This window comes from Apis mellifera, linkage group LG6, assembly GCF_003254395.2.
Source record: "Apis mellifera strain DH4 linkage group LG6, Amel_HAv3.1, whole genome shotgun sequence".
Taxonomy (NCBI): domain Eukaryota; kingdom Metazoa; phylum Arthropoda; class Insecta; order Hymenoptera; family Apidae; genus Apis; species Apis mellifera.
In genome coordinates, this window is record NC_037643.1 from 11292294 (window position 1) to 11315451 (window position 23158).

At 38.4% G+C, this 23158-nt stretch overlaps 1 protein-coding gene across 2 annotated transcripts; it reads left to right on the plus strand.

The window, feature by feature from the left end:
• Positions 1-18612: 18612 nt before the first annotated feature.
• Positions 18613-21612, plus strand: LOC100576253 (DNA ligase 1). Of its 2 annotated transcripts, none has more exons than XM_006568235.3 (5): positions 18613-18746; positions 18821-18971; positions 19098-19226; positions 19544-19585; positions 19858-21612. In XM_006568235.3, the coding sequence occupies exons 1-5, from the start codon at positions 18663-18665 to the stop codon at positions 20463-20465; spliced, it is 1014 nt and encodes a 337-aa protein (XP_006568298.3). In that variant the 5' UTR covers positions 18613-18662; the 3' UTR covers positions 20466-21612. The 2 variants fall into 2 exon arrangements, with proteins under 2 accessions (XP_006568298.3, XP_003251207.3); XM_003251159.4 differs by having other exon boundaries at positions 19861-21612.
• The last annotated feature ends 1546 nt before the right edge of the window (positions 21613-23158 follow it).

Below are 23158 nucleotides of genomic sequence, written 5' to 3' on the forward strand. Positions count from 1 at the left end.
TACCAAACCACGAGAAACGCTCATCGTATCGTCTCAATAATCATTTATCCAACCACCTTAACACAGCGTAGCGTAGCCTACCGTTTCAAACCCGTATTAATCCTCTCCTCCCTGTACACATCGCTAAATTCCACGACAGTAAAATACAATACATTGGAAACTTTGGAAAAATCAATCCCTCGTTCCGTATCTCCAGCGTCACACGCATCCGTTGATACATTCTCAACTGAAAAATCAATTTCACCGAGAAAGAACACGATCCATGGCGCGTGCTTAAAATTTCTTCCCCGAAGACGGAATCCAGGGTCGACCGCTGGGTGGAACGGGGACTGGCAAAAACGAGGAGGCGTTTCCTCCACTGGCGGCCTCATGAGAAATCGTATACGGAGTTATCGTTGAAATTTCAGCCAGGTCCATTTATCAGCCGGCTCCGCGGCCTCCTTAGTCCTCGAGTGTTGTGTATCGCGGTGAAAGAGAGTGGAGGAGCGTCCGTCCAGCCCGAGGAAACGTTACGCGGCCGTGGTGTACGTGTGAGGGGGGGGGGGGGGAGGGCGAGGACGTTGCCGCCATGCCCGATAACGATCTCTCGCGAGGGAATTCTCAGTAACATTATAACTTCTCCTCTTTGAATAGCTCGGCCATTTTATAGATTCCGTGAACGGCGGCGGGCTCGTGCTACTCCGGGAGCTGTCGACGCGCGTCCAGCGCCCTCTCGAGTTTCATCGTGAGCGAAAATATGAGGAGAAGAAGGAAGGCGCGTCGGCCGCCGGATTCCATCCGCTTCCCGCCCGTGGATTCCTCGAGTTCCACGATTTCGCCGTGCAAACGAGATACGAGGCACGATTTATAAGGCCGGTAATTGCAAACGCGTCTTAATTACGATCGCAAAGAATATTGCGCGTTTTGGATCGAGTGAACGTCGCGTTCAACGCGATTTCACGCGCGTCATTTGTCACGCGCGACAGTGGCGCCACGCTATCGGCCGTTTTCGCGGTCGTCTTCGAACCGCGAATGGTGCGACTTGCAGCGTGTTTTGAGGTTAAGCCACGGAGAATGAGAGAGAGAGAGAAACTAGGTGGTTGAATTTTGGATAAAAAAGTGCTGTTCGCTGGTCTAATTGAATTTTCGAACCGTTGGCAAGATGTAGTGTTTGATTCTTGTTATTAATAAATAGATGATGGTGTATGTTGACAATAAGTAGAACGATGAATCGGTAAAGCTGTTACGAAAGGTTTAATTTACTTTGATGCATACTTACGTGTACTTAGATATGCTGTCTATTAGAATTATAATGGATGTATTCCAATAGCACTTTGTCGAGTATATATATATATGTATGTATATAACTTGAGAGAGCTTTCTTGAAATTCAGTCATCATGGAAAACACGTTTGATGCTTCCTGAAATGTGTTACGTTTTCAGATTTGCATTCGTGAAACGTCTTTAGACAGGTAAGGAAAATTGATTTCGATTTTGTATATAATCCCAACTGATATTAACGCACGAGGATTGCTATTCACGTCTGTATTTGAAAATTATAATGAACGGAGAATTACGTTAAACATATGTTGTACACTGATATATTACCTATATCGAATATGTGAAAATATTAATCATACTTTTTATCGTGCTTACACGATTTATTCATTCGATTGTCAGAAGAAAAGTGATCAAGCCATTGATTAATATTCAAAGTAAAATTTCACGGTAAACCTAGATCGTTATTATATATCGAGATCCCTGCACTGATCGATCGAAGATTACAAACGGCAGCTAATTACTCGATACTTCTCGCCATTCGTCGAGAAAGTAAATCGCGTTTTTCCGCGTCACAAGGATCGCCATTTAATAAAGCATGCCACGATAATTTCACGAAGTCCGGCAGATTGGTCACGTTCCACAACACAGTAACATTAATTAACTCGGTAAACATACGTTTCGAGTGGCGAATAGCCGAACGATAGGTGCAAGTCGCAATAATTCAAACTCCGCCCGTTTCGGCGAAGCTCTCAGCCGGTTTTTGCGCGTTATTCGCATAACCTAACCTACAATTTACGTGGCGCTCGTATCGAAATTGGTCAAATGTATTTCTGATTGCAATCGCTGTATTAATATTTTTACTTGAATATCCCAAAATATGGCAAACCCCCCGGTTCGTTTTTATCTCGCTGAGACAATATCGGACGAGATAAAGCAAAATTTCGAGTTAAGAAAAGCGTACGAAATTTCGCGAGTTGTTAAAAATAAATTTTAATTATTATTTTAGGATAACCGTCGAGATGAACCCGTTCGCCACCCAGATAGCTCGATTAAAGCAAGAAATTAAATTCTGCGCGCGTGTAAACTCACCACATTCGAAAAGAGGTTATATATTTTTAAATGTGTTTCTCTTATTAAAAGAAGTAAGAGTCGCGTGGACGCATGGTTTTATCGGTGACGCGAAATAATATCAATTATTTTAATTATCTGATTCTCATAGAGAGGAAAACGACAGAATGTTTCGTATCGATGTAGATTATAATTATTCATGACTGTGAAATATATTTTATGGAAATTTAATTGCCTCGAAGGCGTGCTCGGGAGAAACCGTGCACATAAATTGAATACGGCGCGTTATTAAAGATACAACATTGGAACAACGATCCCGTTGTACTCGATCTACGAACGAAACAGAAGCGCGATGAAAAAAATTACGTAATGTCGAAAAATTCGAATTTTGATTTATTTACGCGCACCCTTCCCTTATTGTCTTTTTCCTTTTTTTTATTTTTTATTTTTTAATTTATTTTATCACGTGTTTTAAAAAAGAAATATCGTTAAAGCGCTTTTTATAATTACATTTTTTAAATAATTACATCGCGAATGTCCGCTCCGTGAATACAAAAAGTAATTTTATCTGAAAGTAATCGAATTAAACAACGATCTTTTGCTATATGTTGTAATTATTCCGTGTAATTTTTTATCAATCAATCCTTTTTTAATTGCACCGCAAAAGCAGAGCAGCCCACCTGGGGGATATCAATTTCACCGAGCTTTAGATATTCTTTGTCAGAAATTAAATTTCGAAATTGAAGCAACCTGTTTCATTTCGTTCGAAAATTTATCAAAAATTGTCAAGTGTCTGTGACCAAATTCAAGCGGCGTCCCTCATCTTTGCGAAAGAGAAACGTCGAACGTCGTCTTCTCGGCAATCAAGAGTAAAGGAAAAAAAAAAAGCGCACACATTAATAACTGTTGACCGCTTGATAATAAATGTAGAGCCAAATTTAAAAATTGAAAGTCACGCTTTAAAGAAAATAACTCTCAAGTTACACAATATCCAATCATCGTATATAAGAAATATCACAGCGAAAGCATTTCAGAAAATTGAATATCTTAAGAGATAAATCGTTCCTTCGACCACATGTATATTTGTATTCTACACACGGAATTCTTCTAATTTTTTGATCGTCATAAAATATTAATTTCGTAACTCATTAACGAATACCATTCATATAAAAATACGATTCGAAAAAACTGTCATAATACAGGAAGAAATTTCATAGCCATTAAGCCGAAATTTTTAAACGCGCGATGCCATTAATCCTCCGCGTGTGACAACCGGTATTATCATCAAGTTCAACTAGTTTTTGCAAAATATTTTTCCTTAATATAGACTGTCGTAAAGACGGTACATCTGTAAAACTGCGTGCTTATTCGGTAAAATTATTGAGATAAATAGCGGGTACAGAAAGTATATGAATTCTTTCTTTCGAAGATAAATTATAACATCACAACTATAACATCAATTTATCCTTCGCGGAAGATCAAACATCCCCTCGTGGTATATATTTATATATAAACCTCTAGAAGAATTCAAAGATCTCCGTGCTTCGCTCCATTCCATCCACGTAACAACATTTCATACGAAGTTTTCCACGATTCGACACGCGTTACCGCGAACGCTACAACAACCGCGACTAACGAACTTTTTGATCCAGGTAATTGGCCGACGATCGGCCAACATCGTCGAGGAATCAACGTATTTAAGCGAAAACGTTTCGCAGCGTCATAGCGCGATAATTAATTCATTGGATTAACGTTATCGATCGCCAGGATTGCTATTAATCATCGATATGGCGAGAAACGAATCGAGGAAAACCGGAAGCCGAGCTCTGCCCACGCAGTACTTAAAAATATCGAGGTGTGAACAAACTTAACCGGATGGAAATACATTTGAGAGGTAAAATTCTTATTCGCGACAGTTATTTTTCATCATCTATATACTGCCAGTGTCAGAATGAAAATTATCCTCAATAATTACTCCAGAAACAATGTCCACCAATTTAAAAAAGAAAAACTTTACGTATAATATCTCCTCTATTCATCCGCCATTTTCAGAATTAGATCCTAGCGCGTCACGCGGCCAATTTCGCAATTAACCCGCGCTCTCAAAACTACATCTTTTTCTTTCTATTATATCGCTGCGAACGAATATAATTTATGCGCGCCCATTAATTTCTCTTCGTTCGATTTCACAACGGTTGGGCCTAGAATATTTCGCAAAGAAGAAGCGGTGGTTGCAGATAAAATCTGCTCATCGCCAGAACCGACGCCGACGTCGAGGAAAGTCTGTCATTGGAAAGAGTTCTTCCTCGAGGCACAGCTGCGCCACGGGATAAAATGTTTACGAGCGGATTATACCGCCACGTATCGCGACACGTGTTTGCGTAACTTCACGAATATTGCTCGAAGCCGGCGCGATCAAGGCGCGAGAGAATACGTAACGATATCTGCGCAATGATCTTCGCGTGGACGCCCTCGACGCGGAGAGCGCGAATAACAATTTACGCAGGCGCGGAGGAGCGGCGTAAAGCAAAGGTTGTACGAAGGTTTCTGGAACGGCCGGCTCGCCTCGTAAATGTTTCATTGCGCGTAATCGACCCCTCCTCTTCCTCCCCTCCCGGATAGTGCCGTTTGATAATTTATCTGCCCCCTGCTGAAAGAACGAACGAGAGATCTATGGAAGGGTTTCGATGGTGGTTTCTCCGGCATTGGAGATCGTGGGGCTGATAATGAGAGCGTAATTGAATGTTCGACAATAATTTCAACGAGGGGAAAGGAATTGCCGGTTTCGCTTGTTTGTTTAACGCGGAAATTTGTTTGGGCTCGGATCGAGATACGTGTTTCTGCGTTTCTTTAAGTGTCGTTGATAGCGTTGTAAATTTAATATCTTCTAGATTTTTCTTAATATCAGCGTAAATTCAATTTGACAGCCAATGGAATCAATAATAGGAAAGTTAAATTCTTTCTAAAGATAAAGGTAGAAATAGTTTCATAATGATATATCTCTATTTCAGTTTCAGAAATTAAATTATTATTATTAAATATTTGTTCAATTTTGATTTATCTCCTCCTGATATACATTATTTATGTAATTTTATTAAGAAGATACTTTATAGCCAATTATATAAAGAAGATGAATAAAGAGAACGTACGATGATGTACCGATATTCGAGTGGAGGAATATCAATTACGTCTACGATCGTAAAAAGCGTTAATCGATATAGAAAACTTTTAATACGTTATTCTTGCCCCTTAAATTTCAATTTAAAATGGAGATAGAACTAATCCTGTTTTATACAGGAAAGTACTTTGGAATCATTTCTATCTAGAAGACAAAGTTCAATTTTCAGGAACGAAACATCGTTTCCTGATACATCGTGACATTTTCAGTACATTTGTTCCAGTTTGTCTGTCTTGAAAGTTTGCACGTAAACCGCGCAAATATGTACATCGGCGAGGCTTGATTTACAACAACTCGTGAACAATTTGGAAACTGAAACAGCTCGTAACTTTCAATTTTAATCAACTGAATGATGCTATAAGCAGGCCGAGAATCACTTGAACGTGAAAAAGGAGCGCGCGAGCATTTTGCAATCACGTGTTCTCGCGCTCTCGCAATTCTCTCGGTCTCGAGTAACAAGCTTCCCTTTCGCGCGAATCTTGATCCAAAGAGCGAAACTCGTGGAATTGTAAACCGGTGTATCCGCTAGCCGTGTAGAATCGCAGACGTTTGTAAACATTCGAGACGAGTGTTTGTCGTATGTCGTTTCCGTTAGAGACGTTAATGTAAGAAACGGTTGATGATTTCATTACTGAATATATATATATATATATATATATATATGGATAAAAATACAAAAATATATATATATATATATATATATATCAAAACATGTTATCAAAGAGAATGGAGGAGAAAGGAGAAAAGAGAAAAGAGATTGTAATCGAGGTATGTATACAAGATATATAATATAAATCAAGAAAGAGTTTCGCTGCTATTAACTTTTATCTTGTAAAAATAAAAATAAAAAAGAAAATGAAAGGAAAAGTTTCAAAGATGATAAAAATTATATGATACTTACTTTCTCTAAAAATTCTCAGATATATGGATACAACTGGAGTTTATCTCTGGAGAATACATATATTAAACTAATTATAATTGGTCCATGATAGAGGTATCAGTTCTCTAAATAAATCCTCTTTCTTTTCCATTTAATTACAAACGAATTTTACTTCAGACATCGATATTGTTGAATAATAATATACTATTTGCATTACGTATTATTCATTCAATCGATATTGCGACCAAACCTTTGCAAATCGTTTATTTTCAACTATCGAAAAATTCGAAAAATCGAACGAATGATCGAAATGATGACGAAGACCATAAGACACATCATAAATAGAGAAATCTCAATTACGAAAAATGAAGAACAAGCTTGTCGTGAGATTCTTCTCGGTCGAGGATGGAGGTCGTTTTACGAGTGGTTGTCGCGTCTCGTTTCGCGAGAACAAGCTAACAGTCCCCCTCCCCAGTAAAGCAAGGATATTAGAGACGTTCTCAGGATCTGGCAGTGTAATGACTATTTAAGTAATCTAGAAAGCCAGCCACTTCGAGTTAACCTAATTGACATAATTGCCCCGTTAACGGATCTATTACGGGGGATCGTGGTTAAAGCGTCGCGTTTTAACCTGACCGAATGAATTTCCAGAACGGTTTTCCAATTTTCATCCCATCACCAGTGAATTAATAAACTGTCCCATAATGAACGTCTTAATCTTAATAACAAGGAAAGAAACAAAGAATCGAGCGAGAGGCTTATTTATTTTTCTTTTCGATCGAGATTCGCTTAATTTCTTCAACTCTCGTTTAATCGAGAGTTGAAATAAAATTGAAGATCGTTTCTTTTTCCCACCCCCTCCCTCCTTTCTTTTTTCGTGATTAAAATCGCGAAAGCGACAGTACGTGACTGTTATTCAACGTGATAAGCGTCGAGAGTTTCACCGACGATCGCAAAATATATATGGTTGTTGGTGGAAACGACAAAGCCGAACCGAAACTGAACAGAGGATGCTTTTAAATTGAACAGAGTGTATAACATAATTAAGGGTAAAAAATGAAACTTTCGAAATTAGCGCCGCGCATAATGACCGGGTCCGGGTATAAACGCAGCGACACGTGTTCTTTATGCGCGTGTACGAGCCGACGTTAATTACGTGTCGCACTTGCGATATCAACAACAAGCCGTACCGAGTTTTATTTATCGCACGGGGGAGCGTGTGATATTCGTGTGCGCGCGTATATGCGAGCAACACCATCTCGAACACGGTAGTTAGCGCGATGAAAATTACGCGAGCGTAATTTTTCTTCGCCGCGATTCTACTTTGAAGAGTATATAGCGATGACTCTCTCTCTCTCTCTCTCTCTCTTCCTCTCGCTCCCTTTTGCTCGAAATTTACGATTCGAATTTTACGGACGAACGAGTGTCACGTGTTCGCGCAGATGGTGATTTTGAAAAATGATAATGACGCCGCCGGTAGCCGGGTTTCCTGTAATTTTTGCCTTGCGAGAAACGTTCTGCTCCTCTCGATAACGCTTTAACGTTTTAAACGCTTCCGACAAGTCTTCGTCTCTCGAGAATGAACGGGGAGAGAAAATTTTGTAATTGCAGAAATGTATTCGTAAATACGTCTCAACAACCCGTCTCCTTTATAAATAAAAATAAAAGGAGAATCGATTCGATGAGAATCGAAGAAAGGAAAGGAAAGATCTAACTTTCAATGAACGAATCATTCTTTACCACTGCTCCTAGCTTATTAAAAGAACAATTACAAAGATTCAACGTGCAAGTTCATCCACCTTCTTTTCTTTTCCACGGGGGAACGCGTGCACTCGATCCTTTGCTCTCTTTCATCATTAACACTCTCGAGCCTCCGGGCCGGTTCCAATTGGGCATCCGCTCGTCTCGTAATAATTATCTTCGCGATTAATGCGAAGGGTGTCTTCTTGCCGCGGCCAGAAGGCAGCCGAGAAGCAGGGGGAGCCTTGCGACGGCCTTCTTTAAATTCCGCCCACGAGGTTCCAGTTGGCCTCCGAAACCGTCCTCTTGGCAATCTGCCGGCCGATAGCTCCATCGTTTCCATCCTCCTCTCCTCTCTTTCTCTCCTGTTACTTACGAAACATCTTTCCACGAGGAGGGGACGGAAATCCACCTTCCACACATCTGAGAACGGAGAAAGAGATCCATCGAGCTGGATTTTCCATCCTACGGATCTGTGACGGAATGGAAGCTCGGTTTATTAAGCTCTCTCTCGGTTCCTACCTATCCTGGATTAACAAGGGCTGGAAATAGACAACGCGTTGTATTTCATATCGCGGGATGATGATGATGATGATGATGATGCGCCTTGGTAATCCGTCCCCTCGGTCGTTGAGTCAGGGAAAAGATTGTAACACGTTGCTCGGTGACGGAAACAGATGTACAGCCACGTGTTCCTCCCCTCTCTTGGATAATTTAATATCACGGATTTGATTTTATTCTTATTCCTCCATCGTGTTTACCTTGAAGATTTAAGGGGATGAAGGTGGTTTATGAGCTACCTTGGACCGAAATATACAGATTTGTTTGCACATTTGGAGAGTTGAATTTTTTCCTCAATTTTGTATGTGTATCTGTGTGTGTTTTTTTATTCGAAATATAATGTTTATTATAATAATAAAAATGTTATATTGTTTCTTGCGGTTCCTTTTAAACTTCTTGAAACAAAGTTATCTTATTGCAATATTGTACAATCCTTATAAATTCAAACTCTTTCTTTCTCCGTATGCATATCTCGTACGATGATTATTCTTAGATACAAATAAAATACGACGTTGATGGTGTCTCGAGTTCGAGGATCGATATTCGTCACCACCTGGATCTTGCAAATTACGTACAAATGTATATTAAATCACGTGTCGATCCTGAACGACCTTTAGAATGATCTACGCACGTTTTAATACATGTGTTAAAAGGTTACTCGCGCTTGAAGGACGTTATCTTGGAATAACGCGGGGAAAAAATGCCACGTGACTTTTATTAACTTGGCGACAAACACCCATATATGCCTCCGTGTAAATCTTCCCATCCGCGATGGCGGACGGAGTGCAATCGATACGCGCGCGAAATCGAATCGTCGCTGTAAATCTTTGGATGGTGCACAGGTTAGGCCTGTGCAATGGCGATGGATGGCCGCCGTTATTGCGATCAATTAGTCATGCCGTTGCGATATAGGTCGTGGTCGCCCGTTCGCGAGCATATTTTCAGACACGGGAATGGAATAGAAGGGAGCCGATGCGCACGGTTTGGTAATTGAGAAACGATGCAGGTAACTGTACACGCGTTCAAAGTTTAAATGGATTGAACGATACGCCGAGCTTAACTTCGAAATTATTACGGATTTATCAAATTTAGCCACGTTGAAATATCTTTTCGCGTAATTTCGATCGATGATATTTTGCATTTCTCACGATTTCGGAAAAGAAATAAAGAATCTTTCTCTCGTTATTGTTAAGTCTTAATGTTTAATCATCTCGTGTTTAATTTTAAATTAATTTTCTTCTTTTTTTTTTAAGTCAGATTAAGTACAGTTTCCAAAATACAGAGTACACAGTATATAAAATGAAAACTTGAACGCATTGAATTATTTTACACGCCGCAATAACTCCATATCCACGATTAAAAATACATGTCGTACGTCAAAATATGCAACGTGGAAACGCTGACTAACTCTTGGTCGTTCGGGCTTACATACATGATTGATACGGAAACAGCGATCTAGTAATTTACCCGCGGCCCCGGTTATCCTTATTCATAAATCCGCGTGTGACGTTGAAAAGCATCATTTAAAACTAATGCGTCGCGATATCATAATTCATGGTACTCGCGTACTCCGCCATATATATAAATATATATATATACATATATTTTGAAACCGGTATGCGAGCCGTGCGCGGTGCAAATTTAACGTTGATTTAATCGTTGAATTCCGAACAACGATAGGGCCGTGCGTTTAAAATAAATTAAATACCCGGTGACACTAAATTTCGCATTTCGATATTGTCGTCGCCATCAATTATTCTTCTCAACGCGATATTTTTTTCTTTTTTTTTTTCCTCCCTCCTCGATTTTCTCTTTATCTCATCTCGCGAAAGGCCGCGAGCTAATCGCGTGCGTTTAACGCGTGCGTAATTCGCAGCGGCTGTGGACGCGCAAATAACGTTAAAGGGGGGAATTAATAGAAAATGGGAGAAATTAAATTCCTACACGTGCGATTGGATGGAATCCCTTTTGTAAAGCTCGCTCGGTTGAATATTTTACATAAATTTGCCGTGGTCGGATGGCAAGAAAATGGGAACGATAACGTGGGTTAATTAATAAGGCATCCTCCCCGTAGTATCTCGTAGTTTTTGACCGTTTTATTTTTTACCAGTTTATTCTTTTTTTTTTCAAGCGATATATATACCGTATAACACGTTTGAACAAATTAATTAAGGGAATTAAAAAATAAAATTCAGTTTTAAACTGTAGCATTAAAATGAAATATAACGTTAATGCAGCGTTTTTGAGAGTTTAATTTCGCGTTAATTATTTATATATACATGGTACATTTTTATTTTTCAGTAATATTACGGGTAATATTTCTTTTGAAAAAAATAAAAAAGAGCTAGCTGCACACGATACTCCGAATTTTAATATTCTCTCTTCGAAAGACATTCACAATATTTTATGTGTATATAATAAAACTATTCGTTGACGTTTGTCGTTGTTGACGAAAATCATAAATCTTTTGGAGAATCGACAAGAATCGACAAGATTTCGATTTTACGAGAATAGATTCTCGTCTTTCGATCGTTCTATTACGATGAATGTCGTGTACATTTTCTTGTTTCTTATTTTTGTCATAGTTTTCGGAATAAATCTTATCTCGTCTCGAAGGATTAAAGTTTATTTTATTTTCGTTCGAAGAACGTAACTTTTGTTTGAGATAAGAAAAAAGCAAGAATACTTTCATTTCTTGTAATAAATCTAAATTAACTTGCTATACAGTGGATAATTCCGACGTTATATCATTAAACGATTAATCAAATTTTATATTGTTGATGTATCATTTTAAAATACGATATTATGTCTATATTATTTGACTCAAATTATAAATTTACCGTGGCAAGGCTTTTAATGGCTCGTCAGGACGGTGGGATCGACCTCTCTCGTGGAGAGCACTTTAAAATAAATCAGATTTATTCAGGGAAAATACAGTTCTTTTTAATAAAAAATATATATATATATATATATATATATATATATATATATATATATATATCGAATTCATAACAGAATAATTTAATATTCTACAATCGTAAATTTCACTTTTAATTTAATTTAATATTTTTATGAAATGATATATTTAAAGCAATTTTTAATAAAAAAAAAAAGAAGGAACAAAATAAACTAATACTTTATCCTCTAGAATTATACAGATGTTCTTTTCGTTATTATTCTCATTCGTATTCCAACGACTTTGGTTTCCAAGAAACAAAACCTTCTCCAAAAACCTTCATAAATTCCAAGCCGCTCGTAAATATCAAATCCGTTGCATTCTCTATTTATAAATTCCGTAGTATATTTATCATCCATCATTAATTAACTGCCAAATATATATCGGTTAATCTGCGCCAATAATCCCCAAATATTTCTTCCGTGCATCGAAAACGGCAATGCATCATTTCGGATAAAACAGTTGTACGGTGTTTTAATATCGTGTTTACTTGCATTACTCACCAACGCCCCTAGCGGCCAACTCGCCAACCATATTTACCGATTTAACGTAAACACGACTTAAACCGCTCGGCTCGCGTTATGTACTTAACGCTAATGCCGCATTTACTTGCTGGTCTAATCACATCGGTCAATACGAATACGCTTCCAAACTCGTTCGACGCTATAATTAGTCCCTCTCCCCCCTGTAATAGGCAAAGTCATACATTATCCTCTTCTTCGACTTCGAGAGGCTGAAGCGGATAACACTACACGGGGCTACTTAAATCGCTACGTCGAACAGGGGCGATGATCGATCGGTGGAAGACGAGAGAGACGACGCCTCTTTCTGTAACGGCTCCTCCTCTCTCTGGACGACGTCACGATAATACACGCGTTGCTCGATGGAAACCGAGTGGCATCCGAGTGGCGTAGATCCGGAAGAAGGAGCATCCATCCTCGTTGAGAGAAAAAGAAAATTATCCTTAGACTAATTACGGATGCTCGGCGTGGCGATTACACGTTGTCTCGTAGAGCCGTAATAGCCCCGCATACACATTAGCCTACCGTACACCTAAAGCATGAATATTTCATTTGTGTCGCCTGTGCGCGACACGCTGGCAACGGAAAACCGCGAATTATCCCGAACTTTCATAAATATCGATCGCACCTCCTCCGATAACAACTCGAGTCGAATTTTGGATCGCCCTGGGGATTGCGAGCCGTTCGTTAAAACGGATTAATAAATTTCCAGAAATTTCCACGTAACTTCTCTCGACTCGATTCCAGAGGTACACCGCCACCAATTCTCGGTTCCCTAATTTCTTAGCAACGGAGTCGCGGATTTCGATCACGAATTCACGTAATCAACGAAATGTTAATCGTCGAGGAAATTTCTTTTTTTTCTTTTGTTGATCGGTTGCAACGACATTGCAATTATCGATCGTTGCAATATAAGAATATTGCGTGAATGCTAATGGGGAGAGATTCTTTCGTTGTAGGTAAGGTTGTTTCAATAATTTCTTCGAGATGATCCCCACCGAAATTCGCCATAATTGCCGCCACGACAATTCTCGATGCCGCCAAGAGGAGGAAATTTTTGGATCTTGATAGCGTGGAAGTAAGGAGCCGCGATAGAATCTTTATGTCGCGCCCTAAAAACGCGCCATATTGCTTGTTTTATACGACAAAAAGAACATTTTATCGCGAGATCCTTTTGCCCGATACGAGGGACATCTTCTGCGAGCGTGTCGGGAATGGAAAAAAAGAAAGAGAAAAAAAAAGCAAAAGGGAGGAAAAAAGTGGCCCCCCATCTGTTGAATCTATTTAAAAATTTATTGCCGATATATCTTCTCTATCTATATACTTTATTTCGATTCGAAGAATTTTTTCCGTGAATTTTCTTTTTCGTTCAAAAGAAATCATCGATCGAGCAATTCAACGTATTGAACGTATATTTATCTACACAGATAGAATAAAAATTAAAAAAAAACGAAGGAAAAAGAAGAAACGCTTAAAAAGACGAAGAGGTAATTATCGAATCACTTTGATTTTAATTTCGATTAAAACAAATTTCTTCGAACGAAAGATTATGCAACTTGTACGCTAACTATGCAACGCAAGCTTTCCTTCTAAATCCCTCAATTATAACAGTTTGAATTATACTATATTTTATGTTAATTCCGTAAAACGATGTCTGTTTGTCAGTCTTTTAATTGCTCGACACTCGTAATGTTATCCCAGGTGTTCGATGACGAGACGATTTTGCAACACCTTTCCAGACGGTACGCGTCTCCTATCCCACATTCCATCGATCGTAAACCAGTAATTCATCATTGCGAAAAATTCATTTGCGTCAAAACGGGCGTTTTCGCGCGAAATTAATTTTCTCCGCGTCACGGGAAGAAATTACACGGGGACTTTTCGGCTTTCTCGATTCTCATACGACACGCGTGTGATACCTCTCTCGTTGATTGTCCGATACGCTTGAAATTCTTCTTAATTAAACGTATTTTTCTCGACGATATTTCCAATTCGACATGAAGAAGAGTAACGAAATATTCTCGTACGGAACACGAGCTGTATAAATATTCCAGCAACGCGATTGTTCCACTTGAAAACGTAGAACACGATTATTTGCTTATTTGTACATAGATATTATCTCTATTTATCCGTTACTTTTATTTTATTACCTCAAAAGTTTTTTCCCCTCGATTCTTTCATTTTTCCATCTATCTTCTTTCCTTTTCTCTCTTCCATTACAACAGAATTCGCCTGTTGCGCGGACAATTTAATTCGAATATTGAAATTATTATTCGATACTGGTAGGCAGGGGGGTTAATTTGCGACGAAAGTGTATGCAAATCGACGAGAGGGAGAATTTTTTCTCCTCCTCTCTTCTCCACGGCTTATCGCTCGCTATATTAATTTCCACGAAAGATCTCGTTCCATCCGGAAGGCTGAAACGCATCACTTTGCATACGAATCATCGAAAGGAATTTTCTTGAACGCGGTACCTTTCTTTCGCGCTCGATGACGTTCTAATTATTTTTATCTAGCTAGTCCAACGATCCCTATTTTGCGCGAAATTTTGTAAAAACTTGTAAAATTCCAAGATTTTAGATAGCTCCATCCAGCGTTGACGAAAGAAAGATCGTCGATTTTGCGGTCGATTAATTTGTGAAATGGAGGTCCACGATTTCCTTGAATTTTATTTATAACGCGTTACTTTCTTCCTTTCTTTTTATGCCAATCGAGTGCAATAATTTGAACGTCTGCAATATTATAAGATGGATGATGATCAAAAGTTGTTTCAAGATCGTAATTAATTGTTTGATCTACGGATTTTTTTTAAAAAATGCCAAGAAACTAATTTTTTCCTAGCTGAGAAATTTTCCAGCTTGTTCCATCACGGATAATAAAAAAGAGATTGAAGAAGAAGAAGAAGAAGAAGAAGCGAGAGTGATGCGTGACACCCATAAGAATCGATGCCTTTAACACGTTTCTTGCTAATATAAAGTCGCGAGAGACGTGTCATGTGTCATCAAGTTGTGTCTTCACCCGTATTACAATGGACACCCAGTGATGAATAATTATAATAGATATTATCGAACAAGTGAACAATGCAAATTATGAACGAAATTTGTAAATGAATGTTATTCAATTTACTTGATAATTTTACTTAATCATTATCGTTACATTGCAGTACAACTGAATATAATATGCAAATGCTATTTACTGCTTTTTTTCTGCGACTATTGCACACGCAGGAATTCAATCTCTGCTTTTTTGATTAAATTTTCACTTTGCAAAAAAAAAAAAGGAAAAAAAGAAACGTTAACATAACAAAAATCTAGCATAAAATGTGAAATTTCCTTCTCGAAAGGGCAAACAAATCGTGAAACGATATTTCATAATATTATCTCATCGGCGAAAAATCGGGAACTGGAAAATAAATAACGTTTTATTTTTCCCTATATAGGGATATTTCTCGCAGTGTTCACACGAATCAATTACAGATTCTATCGATCGATATCAATTTTAAAAAAAAAGGAATTGCTTTGACGATAAAACGATAAAAAAAAAATCCATTGGAAAGGTAAAACGTATCAAAATTATTATTCTCTTATTGTCGGATTAATACCTGCCTTTCGTCTCTTTGTATAAAATACGATCTACGTAGATGTAACGTAACTTCGTTTCCTCGAAAAAAAATTCATAAATATACTCGTACATGCAACGCAAACGTGTATTTCCAATTGGAATATCTGTCTCGATTGTACGATCGTACGATAATAATAATTTAGATCTTTGAATGGCCGTCTCTCGGCAACTTGAAATATAATTGGCCACGAAGCGCATGCGAGACACGCGAAAGATATAATCGGAGGCAAACGAATTTCAGCGAAATTCCTCCCCACGATAAATTCGCCATTCGCGAGGATCAAGATTTCTACATCTCGCGTTCCGTTAATGACGCATTGACTCGAATTCCCTCGAAAGATCGATATTTAAGATGATTCATGCTCTGCTCTAATCGCAACTATATATAGAATAACTATATATATATATATATACTTGATGACGAGAAGTTCGATCGATGGTTCCTACGTAGCTCGAGCTTATCTTCTCTTGAAATCGGATTAATGTTTCATCTCGATCGTTGCCACGTTAATATCGACGATTCTAAACGTTCCACGATCCGAAATATTATTTATATTTTACTGATTAAGTAAGAATTGTTGCTGTTCGTTTGAAGAAAGGAAGAAAAAAAAGGGGTGATGTATCTCTAACTTAACCTCGAGCTTATCTTCTCTTGAAATCGGATTAATGTTTCAACTCGATCGTTGATTCCACGATCCGAAATATTATTTATATTTTACTGATTAAGTAAGTAAGGATTGTGTTCCTATTCCTGTTTGAAGAAAGGAAGAAAAAAAAGGGGTTGTGTCTCTAACTTAACCTCGAGCTTATCTTCTCTTGAAATCGGATTAATGTTTCAACTCGATCGTTGATTCCACGATCCGAAATATTATTTATATTTTACTGATTAAGTAAGTAAGAATTGTGTTGCTGTTCCTGTTTGAAGAAAAGAAAAAAAAGGGGTGGTGTATTTCTAACTTAACCTCGAGCTTATCTTCTCTTGAAATCGGATTAATGTTTCATCTCGATCGTTGCCACGTTAATATTGAAGATTCTAAACGTTCCACGATCCAAAACGATTATTTATATTTTGCTGATTAAGTAAATAAGGATTGTTGCTGTTCATTTGAAGAAAGGAAGAAAAAAAAGGGGTGGTATATCTCTAACTTAACCTCGAGCTTATCTTCTCTTGAAATCGGATTAAAATTTCAACTCGATCCTTGATTCCACGATTCGAAATATTATTTATATTTTACTGATTAAGTAAGTAAGGATTGTGTTGCTGTTCCTGTTTGAAAAAAGGAAGAAAAAAGAGGATATCTCCAACTTAACCCCCTCCCTCTATCGAGGGGGTTTAATATCTGGAAACAACTCAATCGAGTTTCATCGAAAAGATTATTTACTCGTTAGGAGAGTAGTTGCTTTATTATCGTGGATCGATCGCATCTACGGCATCGCTCGCAATTTCGCTTCGTCGTGGTCGAAACCGATCTCCACCTTATTATCTTGGCCGCAGCAGCAGCAGCAGCTTTCATCGTGAGCTTTTTATCCTACCGCTCCTTGGCGTACGCTAAAACACCATCCCGCTTCGAAAACTAATTTTTCTTTTTTCCCCCCTTTTTTTTTTCTTTACCTCGTTTACCTGGCTGGTCGATATTAAATTACCGATCGAGGCTCTTCGCGGACCCTCGGAGAAGAAGGAGGAACCGCCACTTTCGGCTTAACGCGATTACCCACGTTTTGCCGCTCGAGCTTTCGCTGAAATTTCATTTCGATCGGTATCGTTGCCTCCAAACGCATTAGATCTGATTTAACCGGGGTATCTCTGCGAAAAATGTTCCCTCTCCCCTCCTCCGATGGGGCGCCCATCGAGACGCTAAGGAAGATGGCGGTTTTATGGAGAAACGTTTCGCTCTCGACGCGGAGAAATTGCCGTGGGAAGTGCGATGAATCGATGGGGAACGAAACCGGGACGTGAGTCGAATATCGGTTCGAGTTCACGTTCGTACAGCAGAAAAATTTTTAAATTTTTCCCTCCTCGATGGATGGGATGGACGGAGGAAGATCCCGTGGCTCGCGCGTAACGAAACAAATTTCCTTACTCTTGCCTTACTTTTTCCTTCAACGATGAAGACGACACGGAGAGGTGAGCGCGAGAAGGAAGAGTGAAAAAAGGAAGAGAGTGGTGTTGGTTCATCCAGCGCAGCCAAGCGGAAAATAGGTAATATTCTAAGATCAGACGATGGGCGACATCGTGCTGGGGATGGAGCTTCGCCTACCAGTTTGTGTTTTATTCCAGAGAACGACTATCGCTCTTCACTGCGTTTATTGCGCGACAAGAACTGGAACTTTCTGATGAAAGAGAGAAGAAAAAATAGTTTTTTCAAAAGTGTCTTTGAATAAACTTGAAAGAACGGTTAGAATTATTCTTTGTTTCTTACGTTTACCTTATTATCTGCCATTGGATATTCCAATATCAAATTTCCAATTATTGCTACATACGAACGTGGAACGTTTATCATATGTTTATCATATCATTAACACGAAACGGAACGATCGGACCCATTCGTTTTATCGAAACCATTCCGCTTAATTAACAATACAAATATAACGTGGAGAACATACTGTAGAAGGTACATAGCATCTGTAACGCACGATTGCTCGAAACGAACATGCCCTCGAATGTCAAGCCTGAAAATTGATTTGCCCCAATGAGCAACACGATAAGCATATTAAACACTGTTATCGCGAAACCCGGCGAACCAGGTTTCAGGAAGCCATAATTTATACTCTTGCTACACGCTTCCATCTAACGAGATGTTTTTCCAATTGTCAAACCGAGTGTATATATATAATCGGTGTACTACGTGGCCATCCGTAGTCGGGACAACGAAGAAGATGAACGTTATAGCCGCGATACTGCTGGTGACATCGGTGCCGTGGGTGATTGCCTATCCCTGGCCAGGGATCAACGAGAAATCGGTATATCTGAATTTTTAGATATTTCAGAGACAATTTGTTATATTAATTTGTAATCATACTTTGACGATTAATAGGAAGAAGTAAAAATGGTGGAGCAGAGGGAACCGTCAGGATTGTTCGAAAGCGTAACGGCGTGGGGCAATAAAATTTTTCCATTTCAATTTTTGAACGGGGACGAAAAAGTGGAAGATTCGAAGAGGCTCGATGCACAGAAGGAATATAACGGTAATATCTGTTTGAATTTGATTTAATTTTCTAAAAATTCAAATTGATAGAATCGTTCGATTGAAAATAAAGGATAAGAATTTGTTGTTGACGTTTGTTTGATTTTGTTTAATTTAAAAAAAAAAGGCGAGCGTATTGCGACGTTCCCGTTGGAGAAAATTTTTGGCAAGGATAACATATTCGCCTCGATGATCTCGAACGTTATCGGCACAGTTGGAAAAGCGATAGAAGGTATCGCGAGCAACGTTCAAAAAGGTAATTCGTATATAATTGGTAAATATTTATTTTTTCCTTTTTCATATATATATATATATAAAATATTTGGTAAATATTTTACTGCTAGGTAAACCCGAATATTTGAAAAAACCAATGAAAAAAAGAAAAAAAAACGCATCGGTAACAAATTATATCAATCCTCTCTGTAAGAGTAAAACAACAATAACAACAACAAAAAAAAAAGAATGAAAAATAGAGCGGATGATAAAATAAAAATAATAGTAAAAGCGCAATCGATGAAACCGATAGGGTGCGAAAGATAAAATCAATTTTTCATACTATTTTATATTTTCCAGGGATAGGATTACCTTTTTTCCCAAACAGAGAAATGCCAACAGGTAAAATGCACAAACGTGTTAGAAAATTAAAAAAATTTGTTGTTGAAAATATTAGATTTTCCCAAAAAAAATTAAAAAAATATCTAATATACTTTATTCTTCATCGATATTCTTCGACATTTTCTTATTTTGAGGAAACTATCGAAAAATATCGAACGATCACGATTTTCTAAAAAAAAAAATACATTAATTACGTAAAACAAGTTTTGGGAACAATCTAATATATATTTCACGAGGCAAATGAAAGGAGAAAACTATTACACTTTCCAAAGTAGACGCGGACAAAAGTGATTCTGGCCACTCGAAGCGATACGGATCAAGGGAGGAGGCGAGCGTGAAAGAAGGAGGTCGGAGGGTCGGTTATCGGGAATCAACAGAAGGCGCGAAAGAAGTTGATGGCGAGAAACGCGCTATTCACTCGGCCGCTCCTCCGCCGCCTTTGGATGATGGGGATGATGCAAAAACAGGTGGCGGCGAGAGAAAACGGTGGGACGGGGCTGCGGTATCAACGGAACTCGGGGGGGGATCGGGTGACGCAAAAAGCTGGAGTCATTCCTCCCAAGGAATTGAGAAAAACTCGTTAACCAGGCCGAAAGAAGGGAGTTCTCGGGGATCGACAAATGTTGACGATCGTTCCTCGGGGAAGGGAGGAGGTGAGGTTAAAGAGGAGGTTAAAGAGGAGGCGAAGAAAGTTGAAAGTGATGCAAAAGGGAAGAGAGATGAGGTTGAAAGGGAAGGAAAAGGGGGGGAGGATAAAGTCGGTGAGGAAAAGGAGAAGGAGATCGAAGTGAAGGAAACGAAGGAGAAGAAGGAAGAAAAGAAGGAGATTAAAGAAGAGGAGGAGAAGGAAAAAGATGGATTAGAGAAAAAGAAGGATTAGTTTGGGGGCCAAGCTGAACAGGATCGAACGATAAACTGGTAATGGTAATGTGTAAAAGGATATTTGAAATTAAAAAAGAAAGGAAAATAATTTACAGAGAAGTAAAGAGAAATAAAGAGGTATCGGACATTGTGAAAAGATGAAATTATCGGGGGAAAATAGTTAAAAAAAGAAGCGTAAAAAGAAACGCTGACACAAAGACAACGTTGATGAAACTTGGTAAGAAAAAGAAAATGATCGCGAATAGAAGGTTGGAGCATAAAAGAGCGACGTTACGATAGAAGGATGGCTCTTTCATCGAAATTGATAAAAGAATCATCCTTTGTCACGCAACGATCGATCTATTCTCGAGAATATCGCGAATAAACGAAACGAGAAAGATGACAATCACGACGGAATTATAATTGAAGGAAATTGATGACGCAGCATCGGACGAGGGAAAAAAAACACGATTACGCGCGCAATTTTAAATCAATAAATGGAATTTCTAAGCGGAAACTTGGAAGAAGAAGAGAAAGAAGAAGAAAGATCATCGAAATATCTTCAAGCGCATGAACTAAATCGCGCAAAAAACATAATAGCTTCGAAAATAGTTTTAAATTATCAATTGATACTCGTCGTCGTCGTCGTCGTCGTCGCGAAGAAGAAAGGAAATATCGAGATTTCTTACGCATCGGCTTGAAGAATTGATGAGTAAGCGATTGCATTCGTGTCGAATGATGAAGTGAAGGTTCTTGAAACGTGTGCGCCAACTGCAAATGCGTATAGAAAGAAATTAACTAATTAAGGCTATTCGAGATGAACGAGTAATTATGGGATCATTTGCACAATTATTGATCCGTCAGTATTTGACTATTTACCTTTATACCATCGACGATACGTACTCGTATCAACGATTGTTAGAATTGCGAGTGATAATAATGTAACAAGGATTATTAATCTGGGTATTTTTTTTCTTTTTATTATTATTACTTTCTTAATCTCACTTAACACCATATCATATTTACGTTTTATTTATTTTACGTGTATTTTAAATATATTTTTTGTTGCTTAATGTATCGAACAATATTAATTCGTTCGAAGAATATTCGTGTATTAATTAAAAACAATTCTGCAGAGATTAAAATATATCCATTTTTATATTCTATAGATTTTTATCCATTCTTTTATTTCTCTAGAAATATCTATCTATTATTATATATATCGTGCAAAATATTTTTGGATTCGATATTTAATCCCAAGTTTCACTTTTCGATACGTGTTCATCGAAGCATCGCGAGTGAGAAAATGCGGAAACGTTACCAGCTGCAATTGCGGATGATCTATATTGAATGCGAGCGTTGCGCAGCATGTAGGAAGTTCAACAGCGGCGTCCAATTACGCGTCTCCGGATATAAATCATCGGAAATATGAGGGCCACTGACGCAACCTGTCCATTGATACATTGTTACCATTGCGAGAAAATAGCAGCACGTTTCTTTAAAAAAAAGCACGCTCTACTTTAAAATGTCAACTCGAAATATTGTGCGATATCCTTTCTCTCCTTTCTAATGACAAATATCTTTCTTCCATATACACGAATACGATTTCATTGTATGCAATCAGACGAGATAAACGAGAATGTTCCACGAGTATAAAACAAAAAAAAGAAACAAAAATCCTTAGCAATATATTTACATTTCAATCAAAATCTTTCGAAACGTTCGATTAATAGATTGCAACGTTAGAATATACTATTAAAATACACGCGAATTCTAAAATCTTATCTCTTCGTTTCGTTTCGAAAATTGCGCAACACGCGTGTCGATTACACAAGAAACGGCAAAGCCACTTAATCATAAATAATCCGATTCTTCTTAATAGGCGAGCGAACTAACTAATCGCGGATGCAACGAGGATGATGGCGTTTCTTTTTTTTTTTTCCAAGTTTATCGAGCGTCGTCGATTCGTTTAAATCGTGATCCATCTCGCGGTGGGCCGCCAACAACTTGGATCGCGCTTCGCTGGCGGCCTGCAAATTACAGACTTCGTTAGAATCCCCCGTTATCTCGATACCTCATCTCTTCCACGGGAATTATAAAAACAATTCAGATTTATACCTTACGGCTTATCACGAGGGAGAAAGTTATCTCTGCGCTGCGCGCTGGTTAGTGTGTTGAGCGGACAGCGGCCGATAAATCTCAAGCGAGGAAAGGTTTTGTTTCCACCAAAGATTACGGCCGTTCGATAAAAAGTCATTGTATCTTGTCCGAGTTCGAATCGGAGGGGAAAAGAGGAGAGTAGGAGGAGGAGAGGGGAGGGTGTGCACGATCGAAACCGCCTCTTCCTCCCTCCCTTCCCTCCGTGGATCAGGGAGGACGTTACGGCGAACCGGAAATCGATGTATACCGATTTGATTTTCGTTAATAATGTTTGACTTGATCCGACCGAAATATCCGTTAATTATCCGTTAACTTGCTCGTGTCGGGGGTTAATTTGCCCCGATTAGTAGACACAGTGGATAAGGATATTTGAATACATAATTTAAATACATGGCTAAATATAGGACAAGATGAAGGATCTTTTAATTTACTAAATTAACGTAATAATCGAAGAATTTCTATCGAGACGATTATTTTTCAAAATTTCGAAATATATATTTCGTGCAATTATAAGAACTGTCGCGATTATAATAATTTGTCTCGATAATCTAA